The sequence below is a fragment of the Ctenopharyngodon idella genome, chromosome 3 (assembly GCF_019924925.1).
Source record: "Ctenopharyngodon idella isolate HZGC_01 chromosome 3, HZGC01, whole genome shotgun sequence".
Classification (NCBI taxonomy): Eukaryota; Metazoa; Chordata; class Actinopteri; order Cypriniformes; family Xenocyprididae; genus Ctenopharyngodon; species Ctenopharyngodon idella.
Window position 1 is genome coordinate 28719413 of NC_067222.1, and position 14197 is coordinate 28733609.

The 14197-nt window shown below is 34.2% G+C and overlaps 1 protein-coding gene across 1 annotated transcript; it reads right to left on the reverse strand.

Moving 5' to 3' along the window:
• Positions 1-156: 156 nt before the first annotated feature.
• kmt5c (lysine methyltransferase 5C) lies at positions 157-10719 on the reverse strand. The gene is made up of 9 exons (XM_051887578.1): positions 10411-10719; positions 6510-6642; positions 4678-4843; positions 3788-3897; positions 3397-3560; positions 3244-3263; positions 975-1111; positions 598-759; positions 157-388 (listed from the first exon to the last, which is right to left on the reverse strand). The coding sequence occupies exons 2-8, from the start codon at positions 6620-6622 to the stop codon at positions 678-680; spliced, it is 792 nt and encodes a 263-aa protein (XP_051743538.1). The 5' UTR covers positions 6623-6642; positions 10411-10719; the 3' UTR covers positions 157-388; positions 598-677.
• Between the last annotated feature and the right edge of the window lie 3478 nt (positions 10720-14197).

The window sequence follows — 14197 nt, forward strand, 5'->3', positions numbered from 1 at the left end:
ATGACAGGGTCTGCATTTAACATTTCTCCATCCTCACCCTTTCTCTCCTCTGGTCCATTTATGTTAGCACTGCTGGCTGTTGGAGAGACAAATTTGCTGTTCTTTGTGATCCTCTCTGGTTTTGGTCGCTCTCTCTCAATTAGGTAGAGCAGTGCCCTTTCTTTGCTCAAGGGGTCCTTACAGCTTAATAGGAAATTTGTGCTGTGCCGATAGAGGCAGATGCTCAGCTCCTTTAGCTCGAGGTGAGGAAAAGATAAGAGGTTTTGTGTTCTCTTTTCCACCTGTTTGCAATGCTCCTCCCTCCTCCGCCTATCAGTCTTTCTCATCTTGCTCAAAACAAGGGCGTTCCGCTTCGTCCGTTGGGAAAATGTATTCCTCATTGGCAAGACTGACAAAGAATCAAATGAGAAGAACAGACAGCCAGAGTTAAGTGGTTGATAATAGTGAGATTAGTTGACAATACTAGCTTTTTCACCAGATTATTAGGAAATTGCATGTAATAATATCCTTTGTGATTGTAAACTCAAAACACATACATTTAACTCTGGGACACAAATAATATAAAAAAAGAAAATGTGAATGGTATAACAAGCATACCCGAGTTTGATACAGTGAGAAATGGCTTTGGAGTGCCATTTCCCCTATTCCTGTTAAGCCTTAGATCGGTCTCTCTGAACTCATATTTCTGTCCTGAAGGATCCCCGGAGCAAGTCCTCATCTGGTAACTGGTCTCTCTTCTTAAATGATCCCTCCCCTCTCCTGCATAGATTGGCATCATTAGACTTGTGATAAAAGTATATTTAAAAGGCTTTTAAATGGATTTCTGTCATTAGAAACCTAACTGACATTAAAAACCTAATACAGCTCAAAATAATTACACGCATCCATTGAGATAATTATGCATCATAGATCTAACATAACTAAAATATCAATAGCAGATGGCCTTAAAGCAGTATTAACAGATTTACTCTCACCTCTCACACGTGCAACATTCACACATTTCATTATTCTCCCCAAAAAAGCTGTCCCCATAGTAACAGGTAATCTCTTCCCCTGGTGAGATGGGCCGCACCACTTTTACACAAGCTCCATTCTTATCTCCCGGGACAAACTAACAGGAGGAACAGAAACAAACATTATGAGCAAATTACTTTTCAGTATAAACTGTTTGACTATAATCTATTTAGTCATATGCCAGGAAACAAGTAAAACAAATTAAGTAAAATGTAATTTTAAAAAGGTGTGGGGGGGGGGTTTCTGTGGAAACTGTGATGCATTATGTTCAGGATTCTTTTATAAATAAATGTTTTAAAAGAACAGCATTTATTTGAAATGATAATCTTCTGTAACAATATAAATGTCTTTACAGATACTCAATATCAATTTATTGCATCCTTGCTAAAAAGTATTAATCTTACTAACTTTTGAACAGTAGTGTATTTTTTCTATGTACGTCTATGTATAAGTTGTTGTCTACATTTATGACTACAACGACCCAGACTTTTGACAAAACATTAACTAGTTTTTTTTTTATGATTTAAAAAAAAAAAAAAACTACAGAGAGAGAAAAAGACAGATGTCATATATACACCACATACAAATAGATAATATTAAAAATGAGCTAGGTTTAAATGTTTATTTTTTTATCTGTCAAAATAATGGACCGTGCTTGAAATTATCTGTCCGTTTTTTCAAAAGCATGTATATGACAGAATAATTTAAGTTAACACTAGCTTGGTTAAAAATATTGATTTCTCAATTTTAATCGATTCCCGATTTGATCAAAAGATCGATTCTTGGGATTTAAGAATCAGTATTGGTTCGTCTATGCTGTTTTCAGTTGATGAATGAATACAACTTTGTAGTGTGCCTCCCATCCAATAAATCACAATAAGCTTTGTGTTTTGCTACTTTTGATAAGAAACAAAGTCTCAGCTTTAAAATTATGTTAATTTTATAAGATTAAAAGAAAAATATACCGTTTTGGTATTTAACTCCAGAGAGAAGCATTTTGCAAAAGATGTGCACTTATTTTGCATATTCATTGTATTTGTACTTAACCTGTTCTTCAATGTTTGAATAAAACCGTCATGTTTTTATGACAGCCATCATTTAATTGTTTATATTTCAAGAAACGAGTAGAAACGATTGTCATTAAAACGTTATTAGAGCGTTGATATTATAACAACTTCCTTATATGTAATTTAAATGTAAGTGGCCTAAACAAATGAGTTAATTTTAATCTTTAATTTTACAGTAATGTACCAACCCTCTATAGTTTACAAAATTAGTTGGGAGATTTTTTTTTTCTTTGAGAAAATTGTCCATGTACTGTATTGATACATACACCAATTAATCGATATAAAATCAAATCAAATTGAAATACAAACTGAATCGAATCGCAAGCTCCTGAATTCAAAATCAAATCGAATTGTGAAATTTGTGTTAATACCCAGCCCTAGTTAACACAACCTCTCAGTAGAATATGTGCGCATATATAAAAGACAGTATTTCTGCAACAGTGCCCTTTACTAGTATACGCATTTCTCTTATTCACAACAAGACAGCACACTGTCTCATGCTCATCCTACCATATGTCTCCATGTCAATGCTATATATCCAAGTAATCACTTCTGCTTGTATTGTTATCATTAGTAGGGGTTGTCATGATACCAGAGGTTCAGTAAATCCATACCAATATTAGTGAAATGTCATGATTCTTGAAATCATTTTCGATACCATAGTAAGGAGTGTGTTCAGAAGCACAGTTTTTGCTATTTGAACAGATAATACATTAAAGCAATACCATGTAGCATTCAAGCAAGTGTTTTTCAATTAAGTAAACACTGCTTTCTTAATTATTCAAGACAGAAAATTAAATGAAGAACAAAGAAACAAATGACAAGAGACAGAACAAAGAACGATTGACATTTTTCCATATTTAACTGCAAAGGGGTTATCAAAGCTTATGAAGCAATCCAGACAAGTGGTTTTGTCCTTACCTTGTCAATACTGCAGTTTGAAAATGATTAAAGACGTAAACTGCGACAGTTCTATTAAGCTGCGTTTACATAGACCGTATGCGCGGATCTATTGTGACTCCTTTACAGAGGATTTTAACACATTAATTGTATAAATGTACATTTATGCTGCAAGATACACAACATATGTACAGGATCTTTATAAAACCAAGAAATTTTAAATATTCCCCACAAAAGCAAGAGTAATAACTTAGTGTCTTACCTTACAATTGGGTCTGCAGTCTTCTCCAAACAACAAAAAAACAAAAGAGAGAGAGAAAATAAAAAAAGCACAATCAGATCACGTACCTTACCAAATACCACATTTTGAAAAATTAAATATTACTGATGAGTAAAAGTATACAGGCTCTCTCACCATGATTAATGAAGGCAGCGGGCCCCAGCCAAAGCTGAGCACATCTCTTGCGCGTCGAGTACATGACACTGAAGTCATTCACTCCTGCTCTTAGCACGGCACTATCCTCAGGGCTTAACTCAGCTATACAGCCCTGCAGTACCTCCACCCGCTCTCCCACAAACCTGGAGAATTCAACATCATCATATCCTCAAATATGGTGGTTAACAAAATTAAAAAGTAGACCAATGTTATGATTAAATGTTAAGTCACCTTTATTTTTATAGCACTTTATACAATACAGATTGATTCAAAGCAGCTTTACATTGATCAACAGGAAAAAAATTATGATTTAATGATCATTATTATATTATATTATTTAAAAAAAAGAAAAAAGAAAAGTGTTTCTAACCAGTGCCGGGTGGATGTGATTTTAGCTCCATTAGTCTCAGAGGAATAGCGGTTACACGGCTCAATGTTCACTCCACTGTCCAACAGAAAAGCTGTCATATAGCGATACATCTAAAGAAAAGAGATGAAGTTAAAGTAGTTTTTAAAGCACACTGCAACATTCAGTAATTACTACACTTTAAAGAAAAATAATGCTGTGCACTGTGCTTGTCTTTTATCAGACCAGTCTAATAACTTGCATTACAAAAGCCAAGCCCTCACAGACACAACACCACACTCAGAACGTTTACTACTGGAGTGTTTGGAGATTCAATTTCAGGGAGTCAGATTATCGTAGAGCATAGTAGGTACATTTCTGTTGTCTTCCTTAGGGCAAGGTATCAGTGCAGATTTCCCAAGTCGATTCAATTCCAATTCACAAGCTCTCGATTCGATTTCATTCTGTACGTTTACAATATCATTCAAACATTTGGGGTCATCAAGATCTTTTTATATTTTAAAAGTATTTAAAAAGGAATTAATTTCTTTCTTCAAAAAAAAAAAAAAAAATATCTTACTGACCCCAAACTTTTAAAAAGTAGTGTATTTTTGGTCTATTTAGCTTTTTATGAAAGAGACTCTCCCTCAGTTAATCCTGTAAATTATACAGGGAACACACACACAGCTTATAGTATGTATGCATGTATGTATGTATGTGTGTATGAATGAAATGTCTTCTCTAATCTACTATAAATGTGTGCAGAGAGACTGTACTCATCAAGTTAGCAAACAAGTGATCCAGCAAAGACAAACATTTTGATGTAAAGGAAAACCAATGTTACAACATGATGACACATGTACAAACAGGGAAAGGTGAACGTTCACCAATTCTGGATAACATATTATACTCACATGCTGCTTTAACAACTCCTGTCGGTGTGAACCCAGCTCAGTGAAATAGCCACTGACCCATTCCCCATCCAACAGAGCATCAAAGGTGGCCTGGAAGTCATGTGTGCGTTTGAAGCGCAGAAGGGTCTCTCTGAGGTAGCCCCATCGCCGGATCTCAGGGGGAGGACTTAAAACATTCACAGAATGAAAAAAAAAAAAAAAACCAATTATAAATGGAAGAAATCAACTAAAATCCAATCAACTTCAAATAAACTACAGTTCAAAAGTCAGGGGCCAATAAAACTTATTTTTAAAAAGAAATTAATACTTTTATTCAGCAAGAACACATTAAATTGGTCAAAAGTGACAGTAAAGACAGCAGATGTTACAGAAGATTAAAAAAAAAAAAAAAAGTGCTTCCACAAGAATATTAAGAAGCACAATCATTTTCAGCATTAATAATAGGAAATCTTTCTTGAGCATCAAATCATCATATTAAAATGATTTCTGAATGATCATGTGACACTGAAGACTGTCAAAGGAATTAATTATATTTTATAATATATTAAAATAGAAAACAATTATTTTAAATTGTAATAATTTTTCACAAAAGTACTGATTTACTGTATTTATCATCAAATAAATGTAGCTTTGGTGAGCATAAGAGACTTCTTTCAAAAACATGAACCTGAAAAACTGACCCCTAACTTTTAAACAGTAGTCTATTGCTGCATCCCAATTTGCCTACACGCTGCCTACACTATGTCCTAAAAGCATGTACTGTTTTTGTGAAGAAAAGAAAAAATACATACTTTTGAGTGTGTAGCAGAATAGTAACCAAGCCTTGGGTCATACTACTTCATCATATTTGCGTCTTCAACGGACAGCTCTGTCACTTAGTTATGTGCATCCTGTCACCGTTTAAACTGCCCTGTCAGTCATCTTGTCACAGTTAAAATCCTCCAAATTCAATTTAATTTAATTTCCTGCCATATCTGAGAGAAATGTAGTAGCATGTTGATCTGCCAGTCGCTTCATGTGGAGAACCCTCTTCAGTTAATAACCAAACGTATCTTTATAAAAGTTCAGATGAAAGTTACAGATGAAATATAATGTGGATAATATTAAATAAATATCTTGGTAACACTTTATTTTAGGGTCTTTTAACTAATTGCTTATTACTAGAATATTGGCTATTTATTAGTACTTATTAAGCACATATTAATGCCTTATTCTGCATGACCTTATCCTACATTCTTAATCCTACCCAATACCTAAACTTAACAACTACCTTACTAACTAAATCAAGAGTTTATTGAGGGGAAAGTCATAGTTAATAGTTTATGTGTGTTCCCTATACTAAAGTGTTACCAATATCTTTTCATCAGGTTAAATACTGATTATAAATCACTCAAACCCCTTTATCTAAACCTCTGTATTACTAACATATCCATCATGTTTGTAGTTTTTAACACTTTTTATTCAAGTTTGTATCAAATCCTCATCCAACACGCAATGGGTAGTGGGCAATATTAGCTGTCAGAGTGTGCACGGATCTGCACTTCGGATTGTAACTGGAAGAAGTAGACCATATCTTTGGAATCCTCATTTCAACAAACTACGATTTGGGACACACTAATTCTAATTTCAAATACTTTTCAGGGCAATTGGGACACAGCATATGTTTTACACATTACTATGTAAAACAAACAGATTACAGTTATTATTTATCTCTGTATATGAAAATACCATCAGAATAACAAAACAAAAATAGTTTTTCTTTAAATACTGTGCATAAAATCTGTCCGTCTTGTATACAGCAGTAGCACAAGAGAGTAGAGCTGAATAGGTACCTTATGTTCATCTTATGGGTGCTGAACCCCAGTAAGGGATCCAGCACCAGACTCGTGGCCAGATCATCTGTCTCACAAAGCTCTCTCACACTCATTCTATAAGATCCCTCCATGGTCGCCCACCATCAACATGCTGGAACAAAATGAAGCTGGTGAGTTACACATTCAAACAGCTGCAGGTCATTCAACACAAGCATAAAGTATAAAGAAGAAGGAGAGCAATGGTAATTTTTCCTCTCAGACTGCTACAAATATAACTTCATCTTACTGTAAAAGAAATGTATTTACAGTGGTGTCCAATAATCTGAGACCCCTAGTGAAAATATTGCCATTTTAAACAACTTCTTTATTATAAATGATATTATCATCCCAATTTGAAAAGTGATTTTTTTGCCCTAATGACAGCAGAGGTCAAGCAGTGCAAATTCAGGTTCTGTGTAAAACCTGATCATGTTATCCAGTATGACGTGAGAGAATGTTCAAAAGAGTATCTTGAGCTTCAATGCAAGCAAGAACATCTGACCATCTGTACTAAGCCAGATGATCAGTGCCACAAATCTACTTTTTTGATGTGCATTTTTAGAGACCTAGAAACAATCTGAAATAGGGATAGGCGATATGGCAAAAATATCATATCACGATTTTTTTCAGGAAAATCACGATTCACGATTTTATCACAATTCTTCATGTTGGTTTTACTATTTTGCAAATGACTGAGTATTACAGCTAAACTAATTTCCCTATTTTAAGCCTTACAAAATAACAAAATATAAAATAAAAAAAGAATGGCAGACATTTAGGCCAAAGTGGCGAAGATAAAAAATTAGAAAAAGATAGGCAACACATGAATCAAATGAAATCAACAGTGCTTTATTTTTCTTTCAACTACAGTAGGTGTAACAGTAGCATTCAAGTAAAAAATTAAATGAACAAATATAAAAATAAAACACTAGACTTAACTGTATAAATTATACATTGATTCTTAATAAAGCTAATGTATTAAAGTTCTCAGTCAAGAGCAGTGGGTGATTTTCTCTTCGTGTTTTATTTTATTAGGGATAGTTGGGGATAGTTACTACAAAAAAATCTGTCACAATTTACTCTCTCAAGTTGTTTTAAAACCTAATGAGTTTTTCTACTGTTGAAAATAAGTTATTATGAAGAATGTGGGTAAGTCAGACAGTTGCTGGTGCACAGTGACTATATGTTTTTCCTACTATGGAAGTCAATGGGGACCAGCAACTGTTTAGTTTCCCACATTCTCCAAAATATATATTTTTTTTTTGTTCTGCACAAGAAAGAAAAAAATACATGTTTGAAACAATATTACAGTGAGTAAATAATGACAGAATTTTCATTTTTGGGTGAACCATCCCTTTAAGGACAAGCGGCAGCATGGTTAATATTAGGCTGCTCTGTCACTTAGTATCTCTAATATACAGCCACGCATTCCAATTTTCTTTGAAACGTTTACCTTCACTTTAGACATAACCAACTGTTTATGTAAATGTTGTGTGTATCTGACAGTATTAGAGCAATCAGACTCGAAAGATAACTTAGTAATCAGGCGCTGTTTGACAGGCTTTTAGTGCCCGTGCGCTGGACTTCCACAAATTTAAGTATCGTTAACTTACTTTTAGTGCCCGTGCGCTGGACTTCCACAAATTTAAGTATCGTTAACTTACTTTTAGTGCCCGTGCGCTGGACTTCCACAAATTTAAGTATCCTTAACTTACTTGCATTGAGAAACACTAGACTGTAATATTGAATTTATTACACAGTGTTACTGGGGGGACTGTAACAGTAGTTGTGGTCAATAACATTTAAAATATTGATAACCCATTGTATAATAGCACACATCAAATTATTATAATAGCACACAAGTAATAATCTCACTAACTTTAATAGTGAGTTCTGAATAGTTCATAACCTGAATCTAGAAGAACTGTGGCAATGTGTTCAAGATGCTTGAAGAAACCTACCTCCAAAGCTATCTGAAAAACTATGTGCAAGTGTACCTGGACAAAAGCTGTTTTAAACGCAAAGATCAGATCAGATGTGGAGCATACCGGCTGTTGACAGACTCATTGTGCATACTAAAATATCACTGGATTATTACAATTACTGACAAAAGGAATGTTTAGAAATGTAAACTGATATTTCCTACTGACACACTACAGCAAAAGATGTAAATAACTGACTTAAAACCATTTTTGGTGAAAATACCAAAGTGCCTTTTTCAGGATTATTTGATAAATAGAAAGTTTTCTTTCTGAAATAGAAAGCTTTTGTAACATTATACACTACCGTTTAAAAGTTTGGGGTCAGTAAATGTTTTATTTGGAAATAAATTAAAGAAATTAATACTTTAGTTCAGCAAGGATGCATTAAATTGATCAAAAGTAACAGTAAAGAAATTTATAATGTTGCAAAAGCTTTATATTTCAGATAAATGCTGTTCTCTTGAACTTTCTATTCATAAAATAATCCTGAAAAAAAAAAAATGTACACAACTGTTTTCAGCGTTGATAATAATAATAAATGTTTCTTGAGCATCAAATCATCATATTAGAATGATTTCTGAAGGATCATGTGACACTGAAGACTGGAGTAATGATGCTGAAAATTCAGCTTTGCCAACACAGGGAAAAATTACATTTTAAAATATATTTAAATAGAAAACAGTTATTTTAAATTGTAAAAATATTTCACAATATTACTATTTTTTGCTGTATTTTGGGTCAAATAAATGAAGCCTTGGTGAGCAGAAGAGACTTCTTTTAAAAACATTAAAAAATTTCACCGTCCAAAAACTTTTGACCGGTAGTGTACTTATAGATATATCAACCAAAATTATAGATCAATTCACCGTTACTAATTAAAAATTTCTTTAACAACACATCTTCATCAATGTATTGGTTGAATGTAGCATTTTGCATTTAGTAAACATACAAATCCAAATTTACTTATAGTTCAGAGAATCTAAAAGTATGAAAGCATAAGGTTAATGTTCAATTACTTGTTTTACAGTGAGTAAACAGCAGAAGAGCAAAACAAAAAAAAAGTCTGGCAAAGCAAAAATGTACTTTTCTTATTTCCTCAGGAAGAGACTCTAGTTGGCAAATGCTGAATAAAATGTCATCGATCTACCTTGTTTATCACAGAAGACATTTAGTGTTCATTGCAAGTAACTGACCGAATTTACATATATTATTGTTCACTGCATTGCATAGTGTCTGTACAGTAACCCTGCTGATTGCTGCTGCTTTCTTGCAAGCAAATCTCCTCCTCTGTTGGATTAAAATACGCATAACCTTTCTCTCCGCTGTGACAGGTCAGGAGTCGCACTACAAAGCAGCTATTGAGTCTGAAAACACTTCAACACTTGAGTTGTAATCGAGTTCGAGTAGTACGCGAGCGTGTAAACACCAGCTCAGAAAGACCTCAGCACAGTCGACGGTCCAGAAATCACAGCGACGAAAAGAAAATGAAAGTCAAAATTGGTAATAAAATTAGATTATAGTAAATAACACATTTCGCGGCATGGTCTCACTGTGATACCCTCATCTGTCATCGAGCACCTTTGATCGCGCCAATTAGTTGTTATTAAACAACACACCTGACTAAAGGTAAAAGGGCAATTGATTTTTACCAATTCATGAATGCTGATTATTAACGGTCACAGGCGCGAGGGGCCATATATCACTTTCGGTGGAGTCGAGTTAATGGACTTCATCCCAAACCACCGAGGTCCGGTTAGCTCACTGGACAACATAGGCAGACCCACACGGTCCAATTTGAATCTCTAAACATGCTACATTCTTCACTTTGAACATTATGTGATTTCCTTAAAGCGGCGCGAGCATATCCATGTAGTGTAATAAAAGCCCAGCATATTTACCTGACGGGCTTTCCTTCAAATTTCTGGTCGATTTGTCCGTAGTGAAATTCGCCTGAAAGCTAGCAGGCTAGCTCTTCCTGTTGGCTACGAGCGCTGCAGCCATCTGCTCCTGCTGTCCCCATATTCCATGATTTTATGGTTTCTGCTGCGGATATATGATCATAAACCCAAAAATTGACAGTCCAGTTGAAATGATTCGGGAATTATACTAGCATTAATTTTTCTATACTGCGTTTGTTTTCGAACGTAGAAGTCTCGTCCTGGAGTCGAGATGAATTCAACCAATCCTTGACAACCATGGTCGCGTTCCTATTGGTTAGTGTGATGAGTGGGCGGGATCTCGGCGTTATTCACCTCATTCTATTAGCTGGTTAAGTTACACGGCGTTGAGATTGACCTATAGGAGTGCAGATGTAGAAAATACCAAACGCTTCTACCATTCAGTGCTCGATAAAGAAGCTCCGTTACCCGCCTCATCTCTGTAACCGTGTCCTGTTGACCTCCTCGAGTTACGCAATTAAACAGCGGTCCGTTTGTTAGGCAAAATGATGGGATTAAGATTTTCTGGTTCTGCTCAGTAGATTTTTTTTTTTTTTTTTTTTTAAATATTCATGACCCTCACTGTGTTCTTTGTGCTGTTTAAATGTAATATTTAAACGTCTTTGTACTATTTGTTGTGTTGCACATTGTCTCAAAACAAGCACTGGTTTTGAATCTTTTGTGAATGCTATTTATGCTCCAGTTATCATTTAAATATTTAATGTTGAGAAATCTTAAATACCCAAATTAGGATTTCTAATCCTTTTAACCAACATATGAATAACTCACAAATTTCCAAAACCTTTTCCCATGGGTTTCGCTGTTGTTTTATCCAACAGTTCTCAGCTGAGAGAGTACTTTCAGGGTGGAGCATATTTTGTAGAAATAAAAACAAAACAAAGCACTTTATTTAAGCAATTCAAAAAAAAAAAAAAAACAATCTTAGTAACACTTTACAATAAGGTTCATTGGTTAACTTTAACATTACTAGAACATTTATTGTTCTTTGTTGATGTTAATTTCAACATTTACTCGCACATTATTAAAATTGAGAGTTGTATTTGTTAACATTTTGATAACACTTTACAATAAGTTTCATTAGTTAAACATTAGTTAATGTATTAACTAACATGAACTAACCATGAGCAATATATTTGTTACTGTATTTAATCTTTAATCTCTATTCTAATCTTTGTTAACATTAGATAATGAAAATTCAGCTGTTTATTGTTTGTTCATGTTAGTTCACGGTGCATTAACTGTTAACAAGATTTTAATAATGTATTAGTAAATGTTGAAATTAACATTAACAAAGATTAATAAATGCTGTATAAGTGCAGTTCATTATTAGTTCATGTTAACTAATGAACCTTATTGTAAAGTGTTACCAACAATTTATGTTAAACATTTATTAACATTTAATTCCTTGCTTAGTAACATGAACAAACTATGAACAGCTGTGTTTTTATTAACTAATGTTAACAAAGATTAATAAATACCGTAAATGTTTTGCTCATGGTTAGTTCATGTTAGTTAATACATTAATTAATGTTAACAAATGAACCTTAGTGTAAAGTGTTACCAAAAACTTTAAGCTGGATCAATTTTAAAAAAACAAGGTTTGTCATCTTTTCAATTAGTCTAATTTCCTGAAAGACACCCTACTTAGAAGTTAAAAAGCTTTCACATTAAAATGCCCAATTATTAAAAATATAGAAGGAATATCAAAGCAGCCAGTACAAATACACTTTTTTGTTTTATTTTTGTTTCCAGTAGCTGAGAAACAGGATTTGTGGTTGGAAATCAAATTGCATTGAAAAAGCAAAATCGTGAGACCATTTTTTTTTTTTTGTTTTTTCTTGAAACCTCTAATTGCCTTATTTCTACTTATGGTACAGTTGAAATAATGTACTACAGTGCATTAAGGAAAAACATCCCTGATTGCTTTATAAGAGAAAGAAAAAAATTACATCTAAATATCCTGCTCTCTGTTAAGTAAAACAAATAAAAGTACAATTATATATTAATAAACAACAATAACTCTACTACTAATAAAGTCTTAATCTCAATGTTGCTGCAAAGCAAAATGTGCACAATCTACCAGCCTTGCTGAGGAGATCAGAGCTAATAGAAAGGCCATCAACCAAAGGAAATACAATAATTTTTTTCTTTTTTTCACAGGCACACATACTCCATTCAAAAATCCCCCCCCCAAAAAACATATACAAGATCTATCAGAAGAGCGCGATATTATGACTATATATATTATGGTTATATTTGATTTGAATCTGACCATAAGATGCTCGATGAGGAATGGCACAGATTTCTCTGTTACGTTGCCACTGTTGTGTTCTGTATATGAAAGCCAGTTCTGTGATGCAGGAAAGCTGTTAGTGTGTGTAGGAGTGCGGTCACTACATCCGTCTATTACTCATTACTCTAATTTTTCAGGGCTAGTCTCCTATAGTGGCTAAAAATGTTACATCAGCAATGGAAGAATCACCTTGACCTGAAGAACTCAATTATGGGATTTCTTTGAGCATCTAAAGCATAGTTAACTGTAGATAATTATTATTATTTTTATTTTTTTTAAAAACTAAGCCATCATATAGGTTACGTCAGAGGTGTCCAGTCCTGCTCCTGGAAGGCCATTGTCCTGCAAAGTTTAGCTCTAACCCCAATTAAACACACCTGAACCAGCTAATCAAGGTCTTACTAATAGGCATACTAGAAACTTCCAGGCAGGTGTGTTGAAGCAAGTTGGAGCTAAACTCTGCAGGACACAGTTTGGACACCCCTAGTTTATGTATTTTTCATATTTTAAAAGACATTTAATCTACATGCTTAACCAAAGATGACCTGCTTGATTTAAACAATCTTAGATGTTGCTATCTTGCTTTAAATTACAAAACTATTAATCTCAGAACATATAAAGCAGGCCACTACAGGGAGAGAGAGGAAAAAAAACCAAAAAAAAACTAATGTCAGTGTCTTTGAGCCAGCAGAGGACACCATTGTATGGCTTTGCAATATTCTTATCCCCTATGAACACATTGAAGAACTAGTGTTTTGTGAAATGCGCCACCTGCTGGAACTAGTGATACGAGTTTGAGGCAAACAAAATTCTTAAATCCTAATTACAGTAGCAACTCCTCTGAGATTTAAATGGATCAAACTTTAAATCCTGTCTGGCAACTCAAAACACACAGTTTGAAATGGAGGGAGGGGAATGAAAAGGACAACAGATCTCTAGAGGAAAGGGACAAGTTGAGCTGGCAAAGCAAGATCCAGGAGCTGAGTGCGATACCCAGTGCTTTAAAACCCAGATAATGCTAACTACTAGCAAAAAGTGAAAAAAGAAGGACAGACAGAAAAATAGGACATATAAGAGTAATGTTTGCGTTATTAAAAATGTCAGAGGAGAAAAGCATAATTGGAAGGCAAAGGGGAAGAGACTGAGTTTACTGTTGAGAGGAAGCAGACAGAGAGAAAGCGGCACCAAGCAAGTTGGAGACAAACGGAAAATGATTAGGTGCACAATCTCGGTCCTTCTCAGCAAATGTCAACTTTGGTCAACCCTAAAAGACTACATTCAATCCACTTTAGTTAAAAAAATAAATAAAAAAAATACATAAATAAAATGAAAGAAAATAGAGAACAGGACAGATTCGCAACAGTAAACTTACACCTGAGGAAGAGAGTCGTAACTTGGGAGAACGGGACACAGTAAGATAAGTAGTACAGGATG

Excerpts from the sequence above, each read along its gene's own strand:
- kmt5c (XM_051887578.1), bottom strand. The coding sequence starts at position 6,622 with ATGGAGGGATCTTATAGAATGAGTGTGAGAGAGCTTTGTGAGACAGAT. Across the intron at positions 4,844-6,509 it reads ACCCATAAGATGAACATAAG|TCCTCCCCCTGAGATCCGGC; the intron begins GTACCTATTCAG and ends GAATGTTTTAAG. Across the intron at positions 3,561-3,787 it reads ATCACATCCACCCGGCACTG|GTTTGTGGGAGAGCGGGTGG; the intron begins GTTAGAAACACT and ends TGAATTCTCCAG.